Source organism: Meleagris gallopavo, chromosome 2 (assembly GCF_000146605.3).
Source record: "Meleagris gallopavo isolate NT-WF06-2002-E0010 breed Aviagen turkey brand Nicholas breeding stock chromosome 2, Turkey_5.1, whole genome shotgun sequence".
Lineage (NCBI taxonomy): Eukaryota > Metazoa > Chordata > Aves > Galliformes > Phasianidae > Meleagris > Meleagris gallopavo.
In genome coordinates, this window is record NC_015012.2 from 108,592,712 (window position 1) to 108,613,942 (window position 21,231).

The following is a 21,231-nucleotide window of genomic DNA, read 5'->3' on the forward strand; positions in this document are numbered from 1 at the left end:
CCCCAGGCTGTCCCCGCCGGCCGGGAAGTGCGGAGGAACGCAGGGAAAGACAGACGTTGTGTGTCTTTCTGCTCCTGTGGCTGCCGTACAACCAAGGCTTCGAGGGTATCGCTTTGTTTGCTTGCCCCGTGACGTGTTACATGTGCTCCTAGCTGCTCTGAGCTGAATGCTTGGGGTACTTTACACCCTGAATCACCCGCCACCCTCCCTCCTGGACAAACCCCAGGTGTGGTTATGTTTGCTCGGGAGATTGCTCCCAGCAGGTTCCAACTCAGCTGGGCCAGGTTGGGCTCTCCCTGTCCAGTCCCCATCCTTAAACAGGTGTCTGCAGGGGGTAAAATGGATAGGAACCCCTTATTTTGGGGATGGGGGATGCTGGTCACCAAAATCATAGAACGGTTTGAGTTGGAAGGGACCCTTCAAAGCCACCTGTCCCACTGAGCAGGGACACCCACAGCTCCATCAGTGCTCATCCAGCCTGACCTTGGCTGTCTGCAGGGATGGGGCACCACCGCCTCTGTGCAACCTGTGCCAGTGCATCACCACCCTTATTGTAAACAACTTCTTCCTTATATCCAGCCTCAATCTTGCCCTTTTAGTTTGAAACCATTCCCCCTTTTCCTATCACAACAGACCCTGCTAAAGAGTCTGTCCCCTTCTTTCTTACACCTCTCCTTTACACACTGACAGGCTGCTCTCAGGTCTCCCTGTTGCCTTCCCTTCCCCAGGCTGCACAGCCCCAGCTCTCTCAGCCTGTGCTCATAGGAGAGCTGTTCCATTTTTTGGGCCCCTCTCTGGATGCTCTCCAACAGGTCCACATCTCTCCTGTACTGAGAACTCCCCATCTGGATGTTAGGTCATCAACCAGCCAGAGGGAAGCGCTGAACACAATGGATTTTACCACCTTCCACAGTTTCTATCACCACAGACCACATTGCACAACTTTGGGCTCAGGGCTTTTCTGCCTCATGGAGGCAAGCATGCACTGTGACAGTCAGATGAGAATTAGTAATGTGCTTTCCTCACATTGCCGCACATGCAGCTTCCCAAGCCAGGCAACCACTTCTCTAAGCAATGACTGAATGTATAAACAGGAGGGGGAACAGCTATTTATGAGGGTGGATAGCGATAGGACAAAGGGGAATGGTTTTAAACTGAGACAGGGGAGGTTTAGGTTGGATATTAGGAGGAAGTTTTTCCCCCAGAGGGTGGTGAGGCACTGGAACAGGTTGCCCAAGGAGGCTGTGGATGCCCCATCCCTGCAGGCATTCAAGGCCAGGCTGGATGTGGCTCTGGGCAGCCTGGGCTGCTGGTTGGTGACCTGCACATAGCAGGGGGTTGGAACTGGATGATCATTGTGGGCCTTTGCAACCCAGGCCATTCTGTGATTCTATGATTCTATGCTTGGGTCCTGTGGCTGAGGGCTGGGGTCACTCCAAATAAGTTGGATCCCATCCCTAGTGGGTGCAGAACGGCAGTGCTTTGTGTGCAGATGGGTGATTTCCAGGCTTGTAGCAGGGAAGAAAATGAGGAATAAAAGGAGCCAGCTGTCACTGCCTTTAGTAACAACCAGAACTCATGATAACAGATGAGCAGACAGAAATAGCAACACAAAAGCTCCGGGGATCTATATTTGGGCCATTCAGACCTCCCTGGAAATGCAGTATTATTCATTGCTCTATTTTCCTTTTGCACGACAGGAGAAGGGAGCAATTCAGCCACAGCATCCCGGAGGCACTGGGGGAGCTGAGCACTGCATGCAGGACCACAGGAAGACTTCATCAGCTGTGTGAACACGGAGCTGCACCCACCTGCACCCACCAGGCTTTCTGCTCTGGGAAGCAGAAGGTGGCTACTATGCATCCCAACATACTGAAGGTCAGAGCCTTAACTTCTTACTTCCTTGTCGTGCTCTCCTGGTGAGATACAAGCAGCTCTCAGTGCACTGAAGTAAAGAAATCCCATTAAGATACACTGATAGTTGTTTTCTGTGGTTTGCTTCCCAGACATAAGCAAAAAAGAAAAGGAAAAAAAAAAAGCCAGATTAAAGATTTACAGAGTGCATGGGAGTAATAAACACTTCAAGAAAATGAGATCAGAACTACTTGAGATGATGCAGATTTGAGTGGGTGACATTCCCAAGGGGGAATGGTTTTAAATTAAGACAAAAGAGGTTTAGCTTAGATGTTAGGAGGAAGTTTTTGATACAGAGAGTGGTGAAGCCCTGGACCAGGTTGCCCAAGGAGGTTGTGGATGCCCCATCCCTGCAGGCATTCAAGGCCAGGCTGGATGTGGCTCTGGGCAGCCTGGGCTGCTGGTTGGTGACCTGCACATAGCAGGGGGTTGGAACTGGATGAGCACTGTGGGCCTTTGCAACCCAGGCCATTCTGTGATTCTGTGATTCCCCCACCTATGGTATGTGAATAGGATTAGGATAAGGGTTCCTCCAGTGCTGAATTGTGTCTCCCATATTTGGCCCCAATGTGATGAGACTCAGAATGATCCTCCACTTGCAAGCACCAGCTCCATGACTGGAGGTCAGCTCCAACTGCTGCTTCACTCCACTGAATTTGGGATTCTCTTTCTGCAGGTTTGGAGCTGTGGTTTGGAGCCTCCCCCCTCCAGGGACAGCAGCTTGAAAATTAACTTCTGGCTTGAGAATCGATTTTGAAACAAAACAAGGGAAAAACACAGAGTCTTAGAGGGACCATAGGGTTCCCATAAAGGGATCTCAGAATCCCTGAGCACATGAGATCTAACAAAAATGCCTGCCTGGATATTACTTCTACACCCGCCCGTGATTTTTCTGGGCTTTCATTCATTTCCCTGTGAGCTCTGCAGCCCTTGCTCTGCATGCATTTAAGTGCCTGATTCCAGTTTATTGTTATCCATTGTAAATCTGGAGTTTCTGGACCGCTACAGGGAGAGCTGCCCCTCCTGCTGCCTCCATCCCTTGGCCTTCCCTGACCTGTTGCAATGAATTATTCACACAGCAGTCGCTGGGCTGAGGCAGTTGCTATAGGGCCGGCTCATGAATAACAACAGGCGGTTATTTTTACTCTTGTTACCGTGCTGCCCTTTGTTCACTGCCAGCTCCGTACTTTCAGCAGGAGGAACCCTGCAACGCTGCTGTGGGCTGGGACTCCTTTTGGATTGACACATTTACCAGTTCCTTCCCAGTTTATGGGATGGCCGTCTACGTTGTCCTTTCTAAGATCTGATGAGTGGGGCTGGGGGCTTTTTGTCACTTCTCTCTGCTGTCCTCACTCTGTCACTTGCAATGAAATTCATAGAATCCTAGAATGGCCTGGGTTGAAAAGAACCACAACGCTCATCCAGTTCCAACCCCCTGCTATGTGCAGGGTCGCCAACCACCAGACCAGGCTGCCCAGAGCCACATCCAGCCTGGAAACAAAGTGAAAGAATCTAGCAGAAGCAATATGCATTTCTAGGATCATTTCTCCTAAAGCAGCCACATCAGTTAATAATGGGATTTCTGATCACTTTAGGGGGATCTGGTGCACATACACGAAAGGAGAAGGGGAAAAAGGGCAGCCGTTGCTTCCTGCTGCTCCTGCAGCTCAGAGCTGCTCCCTCTGCTGAGCCTTTGGCGTGGGTGAGTATTTACAGATGGTTTTAGCTCAGATGCCATCAGGGGACACAGACCAGCTCGGGTGCCTGCTGGGACTCACAGTTTGTTCAGCTTTCTCATTATTGTTCTATTTTTAGTTATAGTTTAGATTGTTATTAAGGGTAATAGATATCCTTAATACTCAGGTTGCCCAAGGAGGTTGTGGATGCCCCATCCCTGCAGGCATTCAAGGCCAGGCTGGATGTGGCTCTGGGCAGCCTGGGCTGCTGGTTGGTGACCCTGCACATAGCAGGGGGTTGGAACTGGATGATGTTTGAGGTCCTTTTCAACCCAGGCCATTCTGTGATTCTATGATCCATTTTGCTACTGCAGCTACAAGGGAAAATAGACACCCGGTCATTGTGCTTTGGGGCAGCAACAATCTAGAACGGGTCTTTCCCCAGATCCAACGGTAATACGGAATTAAAAATAAATACACTAATTAATATCCTCAATCCCGCTGCTGACACCCAAAGCTGGGACCGGAGTTTAGATGCCGGCCCGCAGATTCCAGATCCCCGCCCCCAGCCCGTGTGGGGAGGGCTGCCCTCCGCACCACCCCTCCGCCTCCTCCGCGCCGATTGGCTGCCGCTGTGCTCGTCAACTCCCGCGACTTCCCCTTTGCTTCCCATTGGCTGACGCCGGCGGCGCCGCCCAATGAGGAACGGAACTGCCCCCGCGGTGGCGCGAAAACGCTCGTTTTTGGCGCCAAAGGAGGAGCGTGGAGACCGCTGCGATCGGGCCGGTGTTTGGGGTCGCGTCCTGGGCGCCGCCGGGGATCTCTTAGGATCCATTCGGGAGCTGCCTGTTTGCTTCCGCCTCCCGGCACCATGGCGGCACCGGCGGGCGGGTTGGACGACGCGGAGCTGCGAGAAGCTCAGCGGGATTACCTGGATTTCCTGGACGATGAGGTGAGGAGCGGGGCGTTCTGCGTCCTGCCCTTATTGCCGGGGCTTGGCATGGCTTCACCAACGCCCAGGCGGAGCCCGTGGTTCTGGGATCGCTTTTTCCCCAGGGAGGAAATGGCTGTGCATTGAGGGTTGTGTTGTTACTGTGCAGGAAGATCAAGGGGTTTATCACGGCAAAGTGCGCGACATGATCAGCGACAACCAGTACCGCCTGCTGGTCAACATCAACGACCTGCGGAGGAGGAACGAGAAGAGAGCCAGCCGGTGAGTGGAACTGGGGGGCTGCTGTGCCATCCAGCTCTTCCGTGCTTGCAATTGGCAAAACGTCGTTGTTGGAGTCCTTAGAGCGAGCTGCAGTTGTTTGCATGGCGTGAGGCGTCTCAGCTTTTAAGGTTCTGGGGTCTCTTTGCACGATGAGGTTTGGGTTGGATATTAGGAAGAATTTCTTCTCGTAAAAAGCGGTGATGCAGTGGCACATCTGCCCAGGGAGTTGGTGGGGTCACCCATCCATGGAGGTGTTCCAGAACCGTGGGGATGTGGCACTGAGGGACACGGTGGGCTGGGGTTGGACTGGGTGCTTGCAGAGGTATATCACAGAATCAAAGAATGGCCTGGGTTGGAAGGGACCTCAAGGATCACGAAGCTCCAACCCCCTGCCACAGACAGGGCCACCAACCTCCCCATTTAATACCAGCCCAGGCTGCCCAGGGCCCCATCCAGCCTGGCCTTAAACACCTCCAGGGATGGACGGGGCATCCACAGCCTCTCTGGGCAGCTGTTCCAGCACCTCACCACTCTCATAAGAAAGAGCTTCCCCCTGACATCCAACCTAAACCTTCCCTCCTTCAACGTAAAACCATCTCCCCTTGTCCTGCTGTTATCTACCCTTTCAAAGAGCTGTTTTCCACCCTTAATTTTCTGTTATGTTTTTCAGATGTAATTGTGCTTGTTCACCATCTGGCTCTTGGTTTCCTTGAGCTGTGGGATTCTTTTTCACTAATACTCCCAATACTCTTTCAGAGTATACAGAAGCATTTGGAAGAGCTTTCTTAGAGCTGCCTGTGGGGATGGCAGAAGGGGTTGCCAGCAAGATGCAGCTCTCAACCATCACCTCCCTCTGTTGCAGGCTTCTGAGCAACGCCTTTGAGGAGCTCATCGCCTTCCAGCGTGCTCTGAAGGACTTTGTTGCCTCTGTTGATGCCACCTATGCCAAGCAGTATGAGGACTTCTACATTGGGCTGGAGGGCAGCTTTGGTTCCAAGCACGTTTCTCCACGGACGCTGACTGCCTGCTTCCTGAGCTGCATCGTTTGTGTGGAGGGCATCGTGACAAAGTGTGAGCCTGGGGGCAGGTTGGGGTGCTGGGCAGGGTGAAGAGCAGAGGGTTGGGGCAGGACAACTGGACTTGGCAAGGGGACTTGGCAAAAGACTGGAATTTTGGGAACTCTGCAGACCTTATGTCGTGTCACAGAATCATAGAAGGATCTGGGTTGCAAAGGCCCACAGTGCTCATCCAGTTCCAACCCCCTGCTATGTGCAAGTCACCAACCAGCAGCCCAGGCTGCCCAGAGCCACATCCAGCCTGGCCTTGAATGCCTCCAGGGATGGGGCATCCACAACCTCCTTGGGCAACCTGTTCCAGTGCCTCACCACCCTCTGAGTGAAAAACTTCCTCCTAATATCCAACCTAAACCTCCCCTGTCTCAGTTTCAAACCATTCCCCTTGTCCTATCACCATCCACCCACACAAACAGCCGTTCCCCCTCCTGTTTATACACTCCCTTCCAGTACTGGAAGACCACAATGAGGTCTCCCTGGAGCCTTCTCTTGGCACTCTGGTTTCCAGCACTTGTGTTCTGCACAAGTAGTGGATATCTTTTTGGTGTTTCATGGTGACAAATAGGTGGGACTTTTCTGCCCCTAACTCTTCTTTCTTCCAAACCCAGGCTCTCTGATTCGTCCTAAGGTTGTCCGGAGTGTCCATTATTGCCCAGCTACCAAGAAGACCATTGAGCGCCGATACACAGACTTGACATCCCTGGATGCTTTCCCTTCCAGCTCTGTCTACCCTACAAAGGTGAGGCGAAGCAGCCTCATCTTGGGAATATCTGCAGGTTCCTCTGAGGAGAACGTGCTGGCTCATAGATCAACCTGATCAGCTGGTGGTTGGCATGCTTGTATGTGGCAAGGGAATTGAAACTAGATTGGGTCCCTTCCAACCTAAACCATTCTAGCATCCCGTGGGTGCTGTCCTGGAGGGTATGTGGACCCTTGTGTGCAGGGATAGCCCTGTGCTTGGGAATGGAGGAAGGCTGAACCTGAGCTGTGTCTGTGCTGCACATGCATTCTTCTGCACAGCCTGCCTGCACTGCTTGGAGAGCTGTAATGTAGCAGTGCTGGGTGCTGACAGCATTAGATCAGGGGGAGCTGTATTGCTGATGAACTCCAGGGTCTGGAAGTCCTGGTAAAGCAACCTTTTGGAGCACTCTTGTGTGTGTTGTGTGATGCTTTCTTCCTATTGCTGCTAATTTCTTTATTGCTTTGCCTTCCTCCTTAAGGATGAGGAGAATAACCCCCTGGAGACAGAGTTTGGCCTCTCAGTCTACAAAGACCATCAGACTATTTCCATCCAGGAGATGCCTGAGAAGGCACCAGCAGGGCAGCTGCCACGCTCAGTGGATGTCATTCTGGATGATGACCTGGTGGACAAAGTGAAGCCTGGAGATCGCATCCAGGTGGTCGGGACGTATCGCTGCCTGCCAGGAAAGAAAGGAGGTTACACATCAGGGACATTCAGGTGAGCCTTCTGTTGGCTTGAAGGACAATGTCAGCTCTGCCACTCCTTTTTAGCTGGGTCCCATCTCTGGAAGATGAGGCATAGGACAGGCTGGATGGGGCTGTGAGCAACCTGGTCTAGAGGGAGACATCCCTGCCTATAGTAGGAGGTTGGAACTGGATGATCTTAAAGGTCCCTTCCAACCCAAAATATTTTATGATTCTATGAATTTCTGCTGTTATTGCGGTGACCCTGAAGGCTCTGTAGGCTTCACAGACATGATCGTGGCTGTGTCACTCTTCCAGGACTATCCTCATTGCCTGCCACATCAAGCAGATGAGCAAAGATGTTCGGCCTCTCTACTCTGCTACTGATGTGGCCAAGATCAAGAGGTTCAGTAGGAGTCGCTCTAAGGTATTTACATAAGTTTATTTCTAAGCTTGCCTTCCCTGATTTTCCACTTGCTTTCACTGCATTTTCTACATAGCTTTTTGTCAATTTCTATAATATGTGTGTATATATATTCATATATGTAGCTGTAGTAGTGTTTCTTGATGGCTCTGCTCTGTTTTGCGTAGGTGTTGAAGGGGAGCTCTGGCTGGGTTGTGTGTGCCCCAACTGTTTGCTGGTTGTCAGAGAAGCTCCTCTCAAAATTCTACTTTTCCTTCTCAAACCTAAGAACAGAATTAGACGACAGCCTGGATTTCTGAAAAGAAATAAAGCAAAATGCCAGTTCTTTGGCTGGGGGATGGAATGGGGGTCTTCCCCAGCCTGGTCCTGTGTTCAGATCTCTGTTCTTGTGGGCTTTGTTGCTTCCTGTGCTTGTGAGGTGATGAGGACTTCAGAGCTACATTGGAAGAATATTCCAAATATCTTTTCCCATCTAAGTAATCTTCATCAGTGTAGTTCTGTGATAGGAATAAGTTCCCTTTTTGGTGCTGAAATGGGCTTGTGAAGAATTGCTCCTTGTTCTTTGGTCCACTTACAGGCTGTGCTTTGCTTCTTCTGCCTTAGGATATCTTTGACCAGCTAGCAAGATCCCTGGCACCCAGCATCCATGGGCACGAGTTCATCAAGAAGGCCCTTCTGTGCATGCTGCTTGGAGGGGTGGAGAAGGTCCTGGAGAACGGGAGCCGCATCCGAGGAGACATCAACATCTTGCTGATAGGTGGGATTTTATCATTTCTAAGGACAGAGGCAGCTGAGGCCGGGCTGTGGGAGTGAGATGAGGCTGTTCAAATGGAATTTCCACGTTGCCTCTTCTCCTGTCACCATGTGTCTCAAAACCCCGGCTCCATCTTCCCATCAGGTTGATGGAGAACATGATCCACTCATCTTCTTTTCTGAAAGATGAACAAACCCAATTTTTAGTCACTTATATTCATTTCCCTGCTGACATTGTTTGCTAAACCCAATCTTTTCCTCTTTCAGGAGACCCTTCTGTTGCCAAATCCCAGCTGCTGCGCTACGTGCTGAGCACTGCTCCCCGTGCCATTGGCACTACTGGCAGGGGCTCCTCTGGTGTTGGCCTGACTGCTGCTGTCACCACCGACCAAGAAACCGGTAAGGAACGTGCTGGTTCCCAGTGGGAGTTGGTGAAGGGATGGTAGTTAATCCCTGGGATGGACTCTGCAAGGTTCAGAACTGTTTGTCATAGAATGATAGAATGGCCTGGGTTGAAAAGGATCATCCAGTTCCAACCCCCTGCTGTGTGCAGGGTCACCAACAAGCAGCCCAGGCTGCCCAGAGCCACATCCAGCCTGGCCTTGAATGCCTGCAGGGATGGGGCATCCACAGCCTCCTTGGGCAACCTGTTCCAGTGCCTCACCACCCTCTGGGTGGAAAAACTTCCTTCCAAAGTGGACATCCCTGAGACTGAGGGCGATGATCCTCCTCACAGGGATGCTGCTGCAGTGGAAGGAGCCAACAAGAGATACTCGGAGCCGTTGAACAACACTGACCTTCTTTTCTCCACCCTCCCATCTCAGGTGAACGGCGTCTGGAAGCAGGGGCCATGGTGTTGGCTGACAGGGGTGTGGTGTGCATCGATGAGTTTGACAAGATGTCTGACATTGACCGCACGGCCATCCACGAGGTGATGGAGCAGGGCCGTGTCACCATCGCCAAGGCCGGCATCCACGCTCGCCTCAACTCCCGCTGCAGCGTCCTGGCAGCTGCCAACCCTGTCTATGGCCGGGTGAGTGCTAGGGTTTGTTGCTCCCCCTCACATGAAGGGCTGCTAGGAGCTGTCATTGGAAATGATAAAATTCGAAAGATCTCCCAGATTTGATTCTTAGTGGAACTGAGGTGCTGGAAGACTTGGTTTGCTTGGCTACTGCTGCTGCTCGTGGATATCGTGAAGGTTGTGGGGGTCCTGTCCAATGTGGCCTTGAACACTCCCAGGGATGGGGCATAAAATAGCATTTACTCCTTCAGCAGGCTGTGCTTAGCACGGTGTCTTTGGTGTTCAGCTGTCTGTGCATCTACTTGAAGGCCTGGCTTGAGAGGTTCTTTCCACCTTCCCTAGCAGCCAGCAGTGACCATGAGAATCTCTTGTAATCCCTTTCTTCAACCTCTTGTAGTACGACCAATACAAGACGCCCATGGAGAACATTGGCCTGCAGGACTCCTTGCTCTCCCGTTTCGACCTGCTCTTCATCATGCTGGACCAGATGGACTCTGAGCAGGACAGGGAGATCTCGGATCACGTCCTGCGAATGCACCGCTACCGCAACCCCAATGAGCAGGATGGGGATGGTGAGTTGCTCTTGCTGTCTATAAAGCCCAGGAGTTACACGTTTTCTTTGGCTGTGGTTGCTTTCCTTTCCCTTGGAGCAAAAAGGACAAAGTCCCTGGCCTGGACCCCACGGCCAACGATCATTATGGTCCTTTTCAACCCAGGCTGTTCTGCGATTCTATGATTCCCTTGTCCTCAGTGGGACCTTGAACACTGCTGAACTGTGAAGCATAAAGCATCCATCTCTCCTCTGTAGCTGGTGCCCATCTCCTGGGCAGCTGTGGTTGAGGTGATGGGGTAGTAGATGGGGGTGGGCTCCTTGCACTGTGACACAACTCCAGACTTCCCAGGTTGTCACTTGTTAGCAGCTCCTTGGGTTCATTTGTCCATGGCTTTGCTGAGTGCTGCCAGTAGGTGGCTGTGAGATGCTAAAATCCTGTTCTTGGCAACCTTCCCCTCTCCAGCCATGCCCCTGGGCAGCGCCGTGGAGATCCTGGCTACGGATGACCCTGATTTTGCACAGGAGGAGGAACAGGAGCTCCAAGTGTATGAGAAACATGATGAGCTCCTGCATGGGCCCAGCCGCCGCAAGTGAGTCTCCTGTCTCTTGTGCCATGTAAATCTCTGGGGGTTTCCATGGTGATGAGCTGATGCTAAAACGCTCTGGATTTGGCTGGAGCATCAGGGTGCTGGCTCATTGCTGGGGACAGTGATAATGTAGATTGTCCACAGCAAGGTGTGTGGATAGGATGCAAAGGGAGCCTGCTTTGGGTGCACTGTTCTCAAATGCCAGGCAGGTGGGAGAACATCTGGAGCACAACTCTGCATTGTAACTGGATGCCCCTAAGAATAGCACTCTACCTGGGTGCAGCCTGCAAGTGCCCTCTGCTTGTCCCCTGTGCTCCCCTCAAGAACATGGGCTTGTGTGCATCCCCTGTAGGGAGAAGATCGTCAGCATGGAGTTCATGAGGAAGTACATCCACGTGGCAAAAATGATCAAGCCTGTCTTGACCCAGGAGTCAGCAGATTACATAGCAGAGGAGTACTCACGCCTGCGCAGCCAGAACCAGATGAACTCAGATATTGCCAGGGTGAGTTCCATCTTCTCTCTAATCACACCTGGAGGAAAACTGAGGCACATGCTCCTCTTTCACATTTACAAGTGTTTTCCTCCCTCGGTCAGAGTGGTTGAGGTTGGAAGGGAGCTGTGGATGTGAGCTCTTGGTGTTGCAAAGTGGGGTGAATCAGATGCTGGCGTGAATGCTACAGTGGGGGTCCAGCACGGTCTCATGGGCTCCAGTGTCTCACCACCATCTTTCTCCTTTCCAGACCTCCCCAGTCACAGCCCGTACCCTGGAGACATTGATCCGCCTCTCCACGGCCCATGCTAAGGCCAGGATGAACAAGACTATTGATCTGCAGGATGCAGAGGCAGCTTTGGAGCTGGTGCAGTTTGCCTATTTCAAAAAGGTGAGGGAAAGGATGTGGAGTCCCGAAGGTTTCATTGAAAGGATCAGGCACTGCTGAGGCACTAAAATATCACTGGGAAGCTTTGGCAGTGCAGATTAAGAGGTGTTGTGGGAGGTTGCTGAGCCCCTCAGCTCACAGCAGGTGTGTATGAATGAAGCTGGGGGGATGGGTTCTGTGCAGTGGACGTGTTTGTTTTGGGATCCAACAGGAGTGATGCTCTGGGAAGGGGCAGAGAGGTGGGATTCCTGCCTGCCTTGAAATCAGGCCAAGTCCTGCTTGCTGGTCTTCATAGAATCATAGAATGGGCTGGGTTGAAAAGGACCTCAAAGAACCTAATTTCAACCCCCTGCTATGTGCAGGGTCACCAACCACCACACCAGGCTGCCCAGAGCCACATCCAGCCTGGCCTTGAATGCATTGTCTTGTGCAGGTGCTGGAAAAGGAGAAGAAGCGCAAAAAGCAGGTGGAGGATGACTCAGAGACTGAGAAGGAGGAGGAGGAGACGCAGCCTGAGAAGGAAAGCAGGAAGCAAAGGTAGTCATGGCAGGCCTTGGGGAGATACTTGTGTTAAATCCAGTAGGTCTTTTGGACAATACTTGTAATGCTGGAGCCTCTGGGCTCCCAAACTTCAGGTTTTGTGGCCAAGTGGTGGTGGGTGAGCTCTGGGCTTACCCATAAGCTGCAGCTGCCCTGCCTTCTCCTGGCTAGATAGTTCCAGGACCCCTGGGGATGTCTCCTGAAGTCTATTCTTCGGTGGATCAGAGCTGACCTCTTCTTCCCCCACACAGGAGGAAGAAGGCACGCACAGAAGGTGAGGAGGAGTCCTACGACCCCTATGACTTCAGTGACACTGAGCAGGAGATGCCAGAGGGTGAGTCGGGGGTTTCAGTGGCATCACCTGGGAGTTTGGCATCACCCACCCCATCCAAAGAGGCCACCTGCTTTTGCGTGTGCTCTCTGGCTGTTTGAGGAAGCAGGCTGAAGCGACTTCTTTTCCTCTTCCAGTCCAGGCACATACTCCCAAGACACCAGAAGCCTCAGCTACTGGCGAAGCGAAGAAGCTGGAGTTGGCTGACCCACGGTGAGTGGGGACTGGAGAAACAGCAGGAGGATGTTTGTCCTTGCCTGCTCCATAGTGACGCCATAGAGCTCAATAGTGATCCCATAACAACTCCATACTGACCTTATAGAGCTCCATAGTGACCTCATAACAGTTTCCTTTCATTAGGACCCCAGAAGAGCTCGATAGTGACTTCAAAACTTTATGTCTCCAAGGAGTTCCATAGTGATCCCTTAACAGCTCCATTATGACCTCATAGACTGCCATAGAGAGCCCATAACAGCTCCATTATGACCCTGTAGAGCTCCACAGTGACCCCATAACAGTTCCACAGTGATGGCATAGAGCTTTATAGTGACCCTGTAGTAGTTCCATTATGACCCCATAAGAGCTCCATAGTGGCACCATAACACCTCCATTATGACTCCTTAAAGTTCAGTTGTGACCCTGTAGAGCTCTATAGTGACCCCATAATGGGTTCGTTATGACCCCATAAAAGCTCCGTAGTGACCTCATAGAACTCCATAGTGACCCAAAGAGCTCCATTATGACACCATAACAGTTCCATAGTGACCCCATAGCAGCTCCGTTATGACCACATAGAAGCTCCATAGTGACCCCATAACAGTTTCATTGTGATCCCATAGAGCTCCGTAGTTTCGCCATAACAGATCAGTTATTACCCAATAGGACTCCATAGTGACCCCATAGAGCTCCATTGTGACCCCTTTGCAGTACCATTATGACCCCATAATAACTCCACAGTGACCCCATAAATCTCCACAGTTACCCCTTATAAGTTCTGTTACCCCATTACAGCTCCAAAGTGACCCCATGGAGCTCCATAGTGATCCCATATGAGCTCCTTTGTTACACCATAGAGCTGAATTGTGATGCCATAGCAGTTCCATTATAACCCCATAGATCTCCTTAGTGACTCAATAACATTGCCATTCTGACCACACTGTTCTCCACAGTGAACCCAGAGTGGTTCTATTATGACCCCATAGAGCTTTATAGTGACCCCATAACAGTTTCCTTGTGACCCAATTGAGCATCTTAGGGAACTCAAACAATTCCATAGAGACCCCATGGAGCTCTATAGTGGCCCCATAGCAGTACCATAGTGACCCCATACTGCTTCATAGTGACCCCCTAACAGTTCCATTATGACCCCATCAGAGCTCCGTAGTGACACTTTAGAGCTTCATAGTGACCCCGTAACAGCTAACTTATGATGCCATGAAGCTCTACAGTGACCTCATAAGAGCTCTGTTATCACCCCATAACAGTTCCATTATGAGCCCATAAGATCACCGTGGATACCCCATAGAGCTCCATAGTGACCCCATAACAGTTCCATTATGACCCCATAGAGCTTTATAGTGACCCTATAACATTTCCATTGTGACCCCATAGAGTTTTACAGTGACCCCATAACAGTTCTGCTATGATCCCATATAGCTTCATATCACCACTTATCAGTTCCCTTGTGACCCCATAGAGCTTCTTAGGGACTTCAAAACAGTTCCATAGAGACCCCATGGAGCTCCATAGTGAACCTATAGAGCTCCATAGTGACCCCATAACAGTTCCCTTGTGTCCCCATAGAGCTCCATTATGACTCCATTAAAGTTCCATTATGACCCCATAGAGCTCCATAGTGATCCCATAACAACTCCATTATGATGCCATAGAGCTCTGTATAGCCCCCAGAATTGCTACATTATGACCCCATGCGAGATCCATAGTGACTCCATAGAGCTCGAAAGTGACCTCCTTAGTGACCCCATAACATTTCCATACTGACCCCATAGAGCTTCTTAGTCACCTAATAACTATACTTTAGAGACTCTACAGACCTCCATAGTGACCCAAAAACAGTTCCATTATGACCACGTAAAACTTAATAGTGACCCCATATGAGCTCCAAAATGACCCTATAAGCTGCATAGTGACCCCATAACAGTTCCATTATAACCCCATAGAGCTCCATAGTAGCTCCATAACTTTGCCATTGTAACCCCATAGTGCTCCATTGTGGCCCCATAAGTGTTCCATAGATCTCCGTAGTGAACCCATAGAGCTCCATAGTGAACCTTTCACGGTTCCGTTATGACCCCATAAGAGCTCCATAGTGATCCAATAACAGATCTATTATGATGCCATAAGAGCTCTGTAGTGACCCCATAGAGCTCTATAGTCACCCCACAACTGTTCCTTTGTGACCCCATAGTATTACACAGTGACCTTGTAACTGTTCCATAGTGACCCCATAGCAGTTCCATTATGACCCCGTTGGAGTTCCATAGGACCGCATAGAACTCCATTGTGACCCCATAACAGCTCCATTATGATGCTGTAGAGCCCCATAGTGATCCTGTAAGTTTCATTATGACCCCGTAACGTCTGCCTTATGACCCTGTAAGCGTTCCATAGTGATTCCATAACAGCTCCATAGTGACGTCATAACAGTTCTATTCTAACCCCACAGAGCTTCACAGTGACCCCATAAGAGTTCCATGGTGACCCCATAGAGCTCTGTGTAGAGCTGTATTTTGGGTAGGAGCTGTTCACGTCTGCAGGACTGAAGGTGTTCTGATTAAGGAGGTGCTGGAGCTGGTTACGGGCTGGGATGTCGTTAGCTATGAAGGGAAGGGAAGCTCTTGGTCTTGGTCTTTGATGGAGGTGACTTCTCACGCAGGTTGAAAGCATTCAAGGCCGCCTTGCTGGAAGTCTTCAAGTCTTCCCACGCTCAGTCCGTGGGCCTGAAGAGCGTGATGGAGTCCATCAACCGTGACAACCCTGAGCCCTTCTCCCTCGCCGAAGTGAAGGTGGCGTTGGCCCACATGCAAGATGACAACCAGATCATGGTGTCTGATGACATCATCTTCCTCATCTGAGCCTCTCGGAGGAAGAGCCCAAATTCTCATGGGGCTTTCAGTCTGGAAACTCGTATTTACCTTCAACTCTTCATGCTTCATCTGGCTGTGCTGAATTTTGGGAAGCACTTTACTGGCTGTGCACTGCTGGCACCAAAGGAGCCAGGAAAAGTGGAAGCTCTCTCACTTGCCACCTCTGAACTGGAGTGTTTGGGAAGAAGTTTGGATCTGCAAGTAGTCAAAAGGAAGAATTTATGTGCAAGTTACTGATCTGCTTGATGTGTTTTTAGCTCTGAGCAGGGTTATGTGCAAGTTCAGCTTGGTTTTACTCAAAGCTGGTTTGTTCTCGTGCAGCAGGGCTCCCAGTGGCAGGCTTTTGCCCTTATAAATCTTTCTTTTCTCCTTATCTGGGGGCTTCCCAGACTAGGAGGAGCCTCTTCCCTCCCAGTTTTTCTTACTGCTTAATTAAAAGAAAAACCTGGCTTTAAGCATTCAACAGCAGTGCTAGTAAGAAGCAAATAGGGGGGGGAAAAAGGAGGGGATGAGGGAAGTTGGAGATGGAATTTTCCTACAAACCTACATGCTCCCATGGCCAGGGAGGGCTTTCAAGAAGAGCTGAAATCACAGGTTAACCCGCAGCCAGAGCTGATGAAGGTTTGGGATGTTAAAATTCCATTATTTTATGTTTTTTTTTATTTTGGTGAATTTGGGGCTAAGCTTTGGAGAAGGCCCTGAGCAGCGAAGGTTCTTTCTGTTGTCCTTGCCAGGATATCTGCACCACTCAAGTGCCCTTATTTGTGTCAGTGACACCATCAGTGTTAACTTGCATAATAAAACACGTCTATAGATACCATTTGATACCACTGCTCCTGTGACTTAGTGCTGACTCGGACCTAAGCTGCGCCTGCTGTTAAATGTGGAGGTTGGTGTCCCTGCATGTGCAGGGGGTTGGAGTTTGATGATCCTTGGGGTTCCTTCCAACCCAACCATTCTGTGATTCTATGATCGCATCTGAGATGTGGCCACCTGGGCCCAGTTAAACCACTGCACCAGAGAACCTTGGCTGTGCTCAGGAGGAGCACTGGCTTTTATGTCTTTTCTTGTCCGTTTTCACCCCTTGCAAGCACCCAGCTTGCTTTTCTCTCCTGGTAATTTCCCCAATGCTCTAAGAAACGTCCCTGGTCATTTTTGTTGCTGCTATTTTGCCTTGCTGTAATACCGGGATTATTTCCATGTCTTCATCTCCTCCACTTCTCCTTGAGTTTTGGAGGATCACAGCATTGCATCAGTGGGGTTTTTTAGAGCTGCCTCTCCGTCTTCAGGTGCTCAGGCCTCTTTTTTCCCTGTCCTTACTGCTGGATTGCTGCTAGTAGTGCATTCCCCCATTGCAAGTCACCAGGGGGAGCTCCAAGGTAGAGAAATCTGCTTCGTTGGACTCTCCCACAGCCTACAGGGGAAACTCAAGTCAAGGTCTTGGCTCTACCCGACATTCAAAATGGGGGAAGATACTGAGGTCTGTCTGCTGGAGACAAGCTTGTTCGTTTTATAATAATAATGAGGGAAACAGCAAGGAGATTTCATTTCACAGAATTATCATAGAATGGCCTGGGTTGCAAAGGCCCACAGTGCTCATCCAGTTCCAACCCCCTGCTATGTGCAGGTCACCAACCAGCAGCCCAGGCTGCCCAGAGCCACATCCAGCCTGGCCTTGGATGCCTGCAGGGATGGGGCATCCACAGCCTCCTTGGGCAACCTGTTCCACCACCCTCTGGCTGAAAAACTTCCTCCTAAGATCTAACCTAAACCTCTCCTGTCTCAGTTCAAAGTTTATTAGTTTGGTTTAGTTTATTTGTGGCTTTCATTCTTGCTAATTTACAAGAACTCACCAAAAATTGAATTGGTTGCTCGAGTTGGACTCACTGGCCTTGAGACCTGATGAGCAATGATTCAGGTAGAGGTGTTTCTGTGCTGGGGCTAAGCAAGAGGTGGCAGATGCACTAAGCTCATTTTCATGATCCTTTCCAGCCCAATTTTCTACAACACATAGGAAACAGTGCACAGGGTGCAAAAGTCCACCGGGTTTCTGTAACCCTCTTGTCTCATCACCTCTACTTCAGCAATGTGACGACATTCCAAGACAGCACATGCTATCTTTGGGGTCTGACTTAGAGAAGACCTACAAGGCATGAATGTGTATTTGTAGGCAGAGTGACCTACATTATCTAAGTGCCTGAATGTGAGTGAGAGGTTGCAGGGCTTTCCCCAGGCTGGCCCTGATAATGTGCTGCCTGGAACTTCTCTCTATGGGAGAGAAACAGGCTACCAGGCAGATTGTGTCAGCAGGACCATGAGCAGCACCTGACCTTAGAATAATTCTGCAAAATAAGTAGAAGCATCACTTTCAGCTTCCACTGGGAAATGGGGACTGTAATATTTAGAGGAGCATCATGCTTCTAACAAGATTCAAGATCACAGGTAATAATAATGAGGTCTCAGGGCCAGTGAGTCCAACTTGAGCAACCAGTGCATTTAGTCTCACCCACTGCCTGTTGTCTCCTCTTGAGCTTTGGCCTAACACTTTTCCTGCTCTCATCCATCTCCACGATGGATGACAGTGAGGGCAGGAGACTTAGTGCTGGTCCTGATCCATGTTTTGGAGTCAGTGACCCAGTACAGAATGCCTGGATTCCCTAGCATCAGGCAGCAGGGCTGGGTTGTGACCCAGACACAAACGCAGTGTTGGGTCATAGAATCCTTAGAGTTGGAAGGGACCTCTGAAGGCCATTTAGTCCAACTGCCCTGCAATGAACAGGGACATCACAGCTAGATCAGGTTGCCCAGGGCCTGATCCAGCCTGGCCTTGAAAGTCTCCATGGATGGGGCATCAACCACATCTCTGTGCAACCTGTGCCAATGCCTCACCACCCTCACTGCAAAAGACTTTTTCCTTATATCTAAGCAGGTCATGCAACCCAGTGCTGCTCTGACGTCTTATTTATTGTGCCTTAATGTTATGTTTCAAGCCCTCAGCCACCTAGCTTTGGACAGGATTATTGCTGCTAGAAATGTAGTGTTCTGTTTGTCTGTTGGCTGAAGGATGGCTGAGTGCCCAGGCAGCAGCACCACCGAATCCCTGTCTGTCACTCAACCCACAGTCCAAAGTGTGAAGCCAAGATGAGTGTGGAACATGAAAGTGAGGTTGGCCATCACTTGTAGAATACAAAGGTTCTACCAGCCCCTGCAAGGCTCTGATGACACAGCACTGTGGCTGCTGGCGTGTCGGAGCAGGACGTGCAGTTTGGTCATGCAATGTCAGCAAACCCAACCAGGGCAAGCATGGGTGTGTAGCATCAGCTTTGAAAGCAGGAGGTAGGTGACTTAATGGGGTGGCACATAGCAAAGTGGAAAACCTGAGGTTGCCAGAAAGGCAGGAGAATGAGCTGGAGGTGCTTGTGCTCCAGCCACCCTGCAGAACTCAGTTCTAAGATATTCAGTGCTGAGATCTACATGGAGATGATACCATTTAAGTCCCAGTGTCTGCCTTGGGCTACAGAAGGTCTGATGTGCTACAGCTGAGCTGGATCATCTGTCCCCAAATGTTGCCTTTGCTCAAAATGAGAATCATTGGGACTTGCCTCTTTGGCCCATCCATCTCAATAGCAGGGTGTCCACTTCCAAAGCAGAACTTGTTCACACCACTGAAGACTGAGTTCTGTGCCCAGCGTTTGTTCTTCTAAGTTTAAAGGTTTTTGAGTGCTTCTGCTTTCTGCTCCTTTGGTCTACGTCTCTCTGGTGCCTTGTGTGTGGAATGAGATTTGGGGTTTTTAAGCTGAAATAATCAGAGGAGCTCAAAAGGATGTGGCACCTCTCCTGTGAGGAAAGGTTGAAGGAACTGGGCTTGTTTAGCTTGGAGAAGAGATGGCTGTGGGAAGACCTTATTGTGGCCTTCCAGTGCTTGAAGGGAGCGTATAAACAGGAGGGGGAACGGCTGTTTGTGAGGGTGGATGGTGATAGGACAAGGGGAATGGTTTGAAACTGAGACAGGGGAGGTTTAGGTTGGATATGAGGAGGAAGTTTTTCCCCCAGAGGGTGGTGAGGCACTGGAACAGGTTGCCCAAGGAGGTTGTGGATGCCCCATCCCTGCAGGCATTCAAGGCCAGGCTGGATGTGGCTCTGGGCAGCCTGGGCTGCTGGTTGGTGACCTGCACACAGCAGGGGGTTGGGAATGGATGAGCATCGTGGTTCTTTGCAACCCAGGGCATTCTGTGATTCTGTGGTCCAAATGTGCTCTGAAAACAGCCAAGTTGCATGGCTGAAGCCCCAGCAATGTCATTAAAACCTTCACCAAATGTGTAATTAATCCTACAGTGCAACTTTTTTATCAGATATCAGAAAATCTATTGTACATGTAATGAAAAAAATCTGATTTCCAAGTCTCCATGTCTTATCCCTGCTCTGAGCCCTTGAAACACAGGAACAAACAGGGCTGTTTTTTTGGTGGTAGTGGTTTTGAGATAATCTTTTCCTCCTTTGTAGTGATCCATGTTAGGTGACCTCCTTTTGACCAAAATTTCTGTGAACTTCAGCTGAAGGTAACTTTAGTCATAGGAAATTTCTGATCAAGGAAGGAATCCTCGCTGAAGGTGTAAGCTGCTGAAGACAGAAGATATGAGTGGAAAGTGGTGGTCAGGGCTAATAACCCAGCAGTTGGTGTGATAATGTCACTGCTTCATCACATGTGGCAATTTCCACTTAACCTCACACCTGCACGATCCACTCATGGCGATGCCGTTTTCCTTCCACAGCAAAGCTGACATTGAGGGGAAAAAGAAGGGGGTTCCTTGCTGGGCTATAGAAATGGGTTTTTGGTAACTTTACCACCTTTTGGTCTTCCACACTCCATGTCTCAGTGATGCATTTATGAATATATGGGTAAGAACAGTCAGAATGGGAATGTGTGTCATGAAATGGACGTTACCTGATGTGAACTTAAGCTGAAATACAAACAGCTTCTGGGAGATGAGTTGCTGGTTTCTGAACCGCCGATAGATCAGACCACAAAATGGTTACAACATCTTGAAATGACATAACGTCTTGGGCAGTGAAGATTTCTGCCAGTCACATAAACAGGGGTGGCAGAGCAAGGAGCAGATTAGCTCCTTCTGGCTTGACAGTGCCACCAGTCTGTCAACAGCTCCTGATTGACCTCCGTGGTCCAGAGACAAATCTGAGTGATGAGTCCTGTGCTTCCATTCTCTTCTTTCAGCTGCAGAAGAGGCTTCTCCCAGGGTTTTCCTGCACAGGGACTGTGATCAGACTATTTTCATGGACTCCTTTGGCAATAAAAATAGCTTTCATTCCAAAATCCCACCGTGCACCACAAGAGCTGAGGGTGCTTCTAGGGAAACAGCACATCCACTGGCTTTTCCCCTCCACTCTATGATGCTCTTCTGCTTCATGAGCAGCAGAGTCCTTCCTCCTGCTTGTTTTCATGCCTCTGGTCTCTAATTACAAAATGGGGAGCAATCGGTTTGTGATTAAAAGCTGTTATCCTCTAAAAGCATGGTGGAGTGGTGTCAGGTGGGGGAACTCCAACAATCCAGTGCCAATGGAGCCCCAAACACAGCTCCTCCATCTGGCACAGGAGGACGGTCAGCCCAAGTCTGGGTGTGAGCTCCAGAAGTGGAGTCAATGGGGGAGGCACTGGGGCTACAGGGCACAGGGCTCACTGTGATACACTGGGAAGAAGGCCTTGGCATTGGGCAAGA

The 21,231-nt window shown here is 50.2% G+C and overlaps 1 protein-coding gene across 1 annotated transcript; it reads left to right on the forward strand.

Moving 5' to 3' along the window:
* Positions 1 to 4,100: 4,100 nt before the first annotated feature.
* On the forward strand, positions 4,101 to 16,321 carry MCM3 (minichromosome maintenance complex component 3). Its single transcript, XM_003204632.4, has 17 exons — positions 4,101 to 4,542; positions 4,691 to 4,803; positions 5,666 to 5,874; positions 6,485 to 6,615; positions 7,097 to 7,335; positions 7,620 to 7,728; positions 8,329 to 8,482; positions 8,746 to 8,877; positions 9,303 to 9,511; positions 9,897 to 10,071; positions 10,516 to 10,642; positions 10,992 to 11,142; positions 11,381 to 11,521; positions 11,952 to 12,055; positions 12,310 to 12,392; positions 12,527 to 12,602; positions 15,286 to 16,321. Exons 1-17 carry the CDS (start codon positions 4,462 to 4,464, stop codon positions 15,482 to 15,484), a joined length of 2,433 nt encoding a protein of 810 aa, XP_003204680.1. The 5' UTR covers positions 4,101 to 4,461; the 3' UTR covers positions 15,485 to 16,321.
* The last annotated feature ends 4,910 nt before the right edge of the window (positions 16,322 to 21,231 follow it).

Excerpts from the sequence above, each read along its gene's own strand:
- MCM3 (XM_003204632.4), top strand. The coding sequence starts at position 4,462 with ATGGCGGCACCGGCGGGCGGGTTGGACGACGCGGAGCTGCGAGAAGCT. Across the intron at positions 6,616-7,096 it reads GCTCTGTCTACCCTACAAAG|GATGAGGAGAATAACCCCCT; the intron begins GTGAGGCGAAGC and ends TTCCTCCTTAAG. Across the intron at positions 7,336-7,619 it reads TACACATCAGGGACATTCAG|GACTATCCTCATTGCCTGCC; the intron begins GTGAGCCTTCTG and ends TCACTCTTCCAG.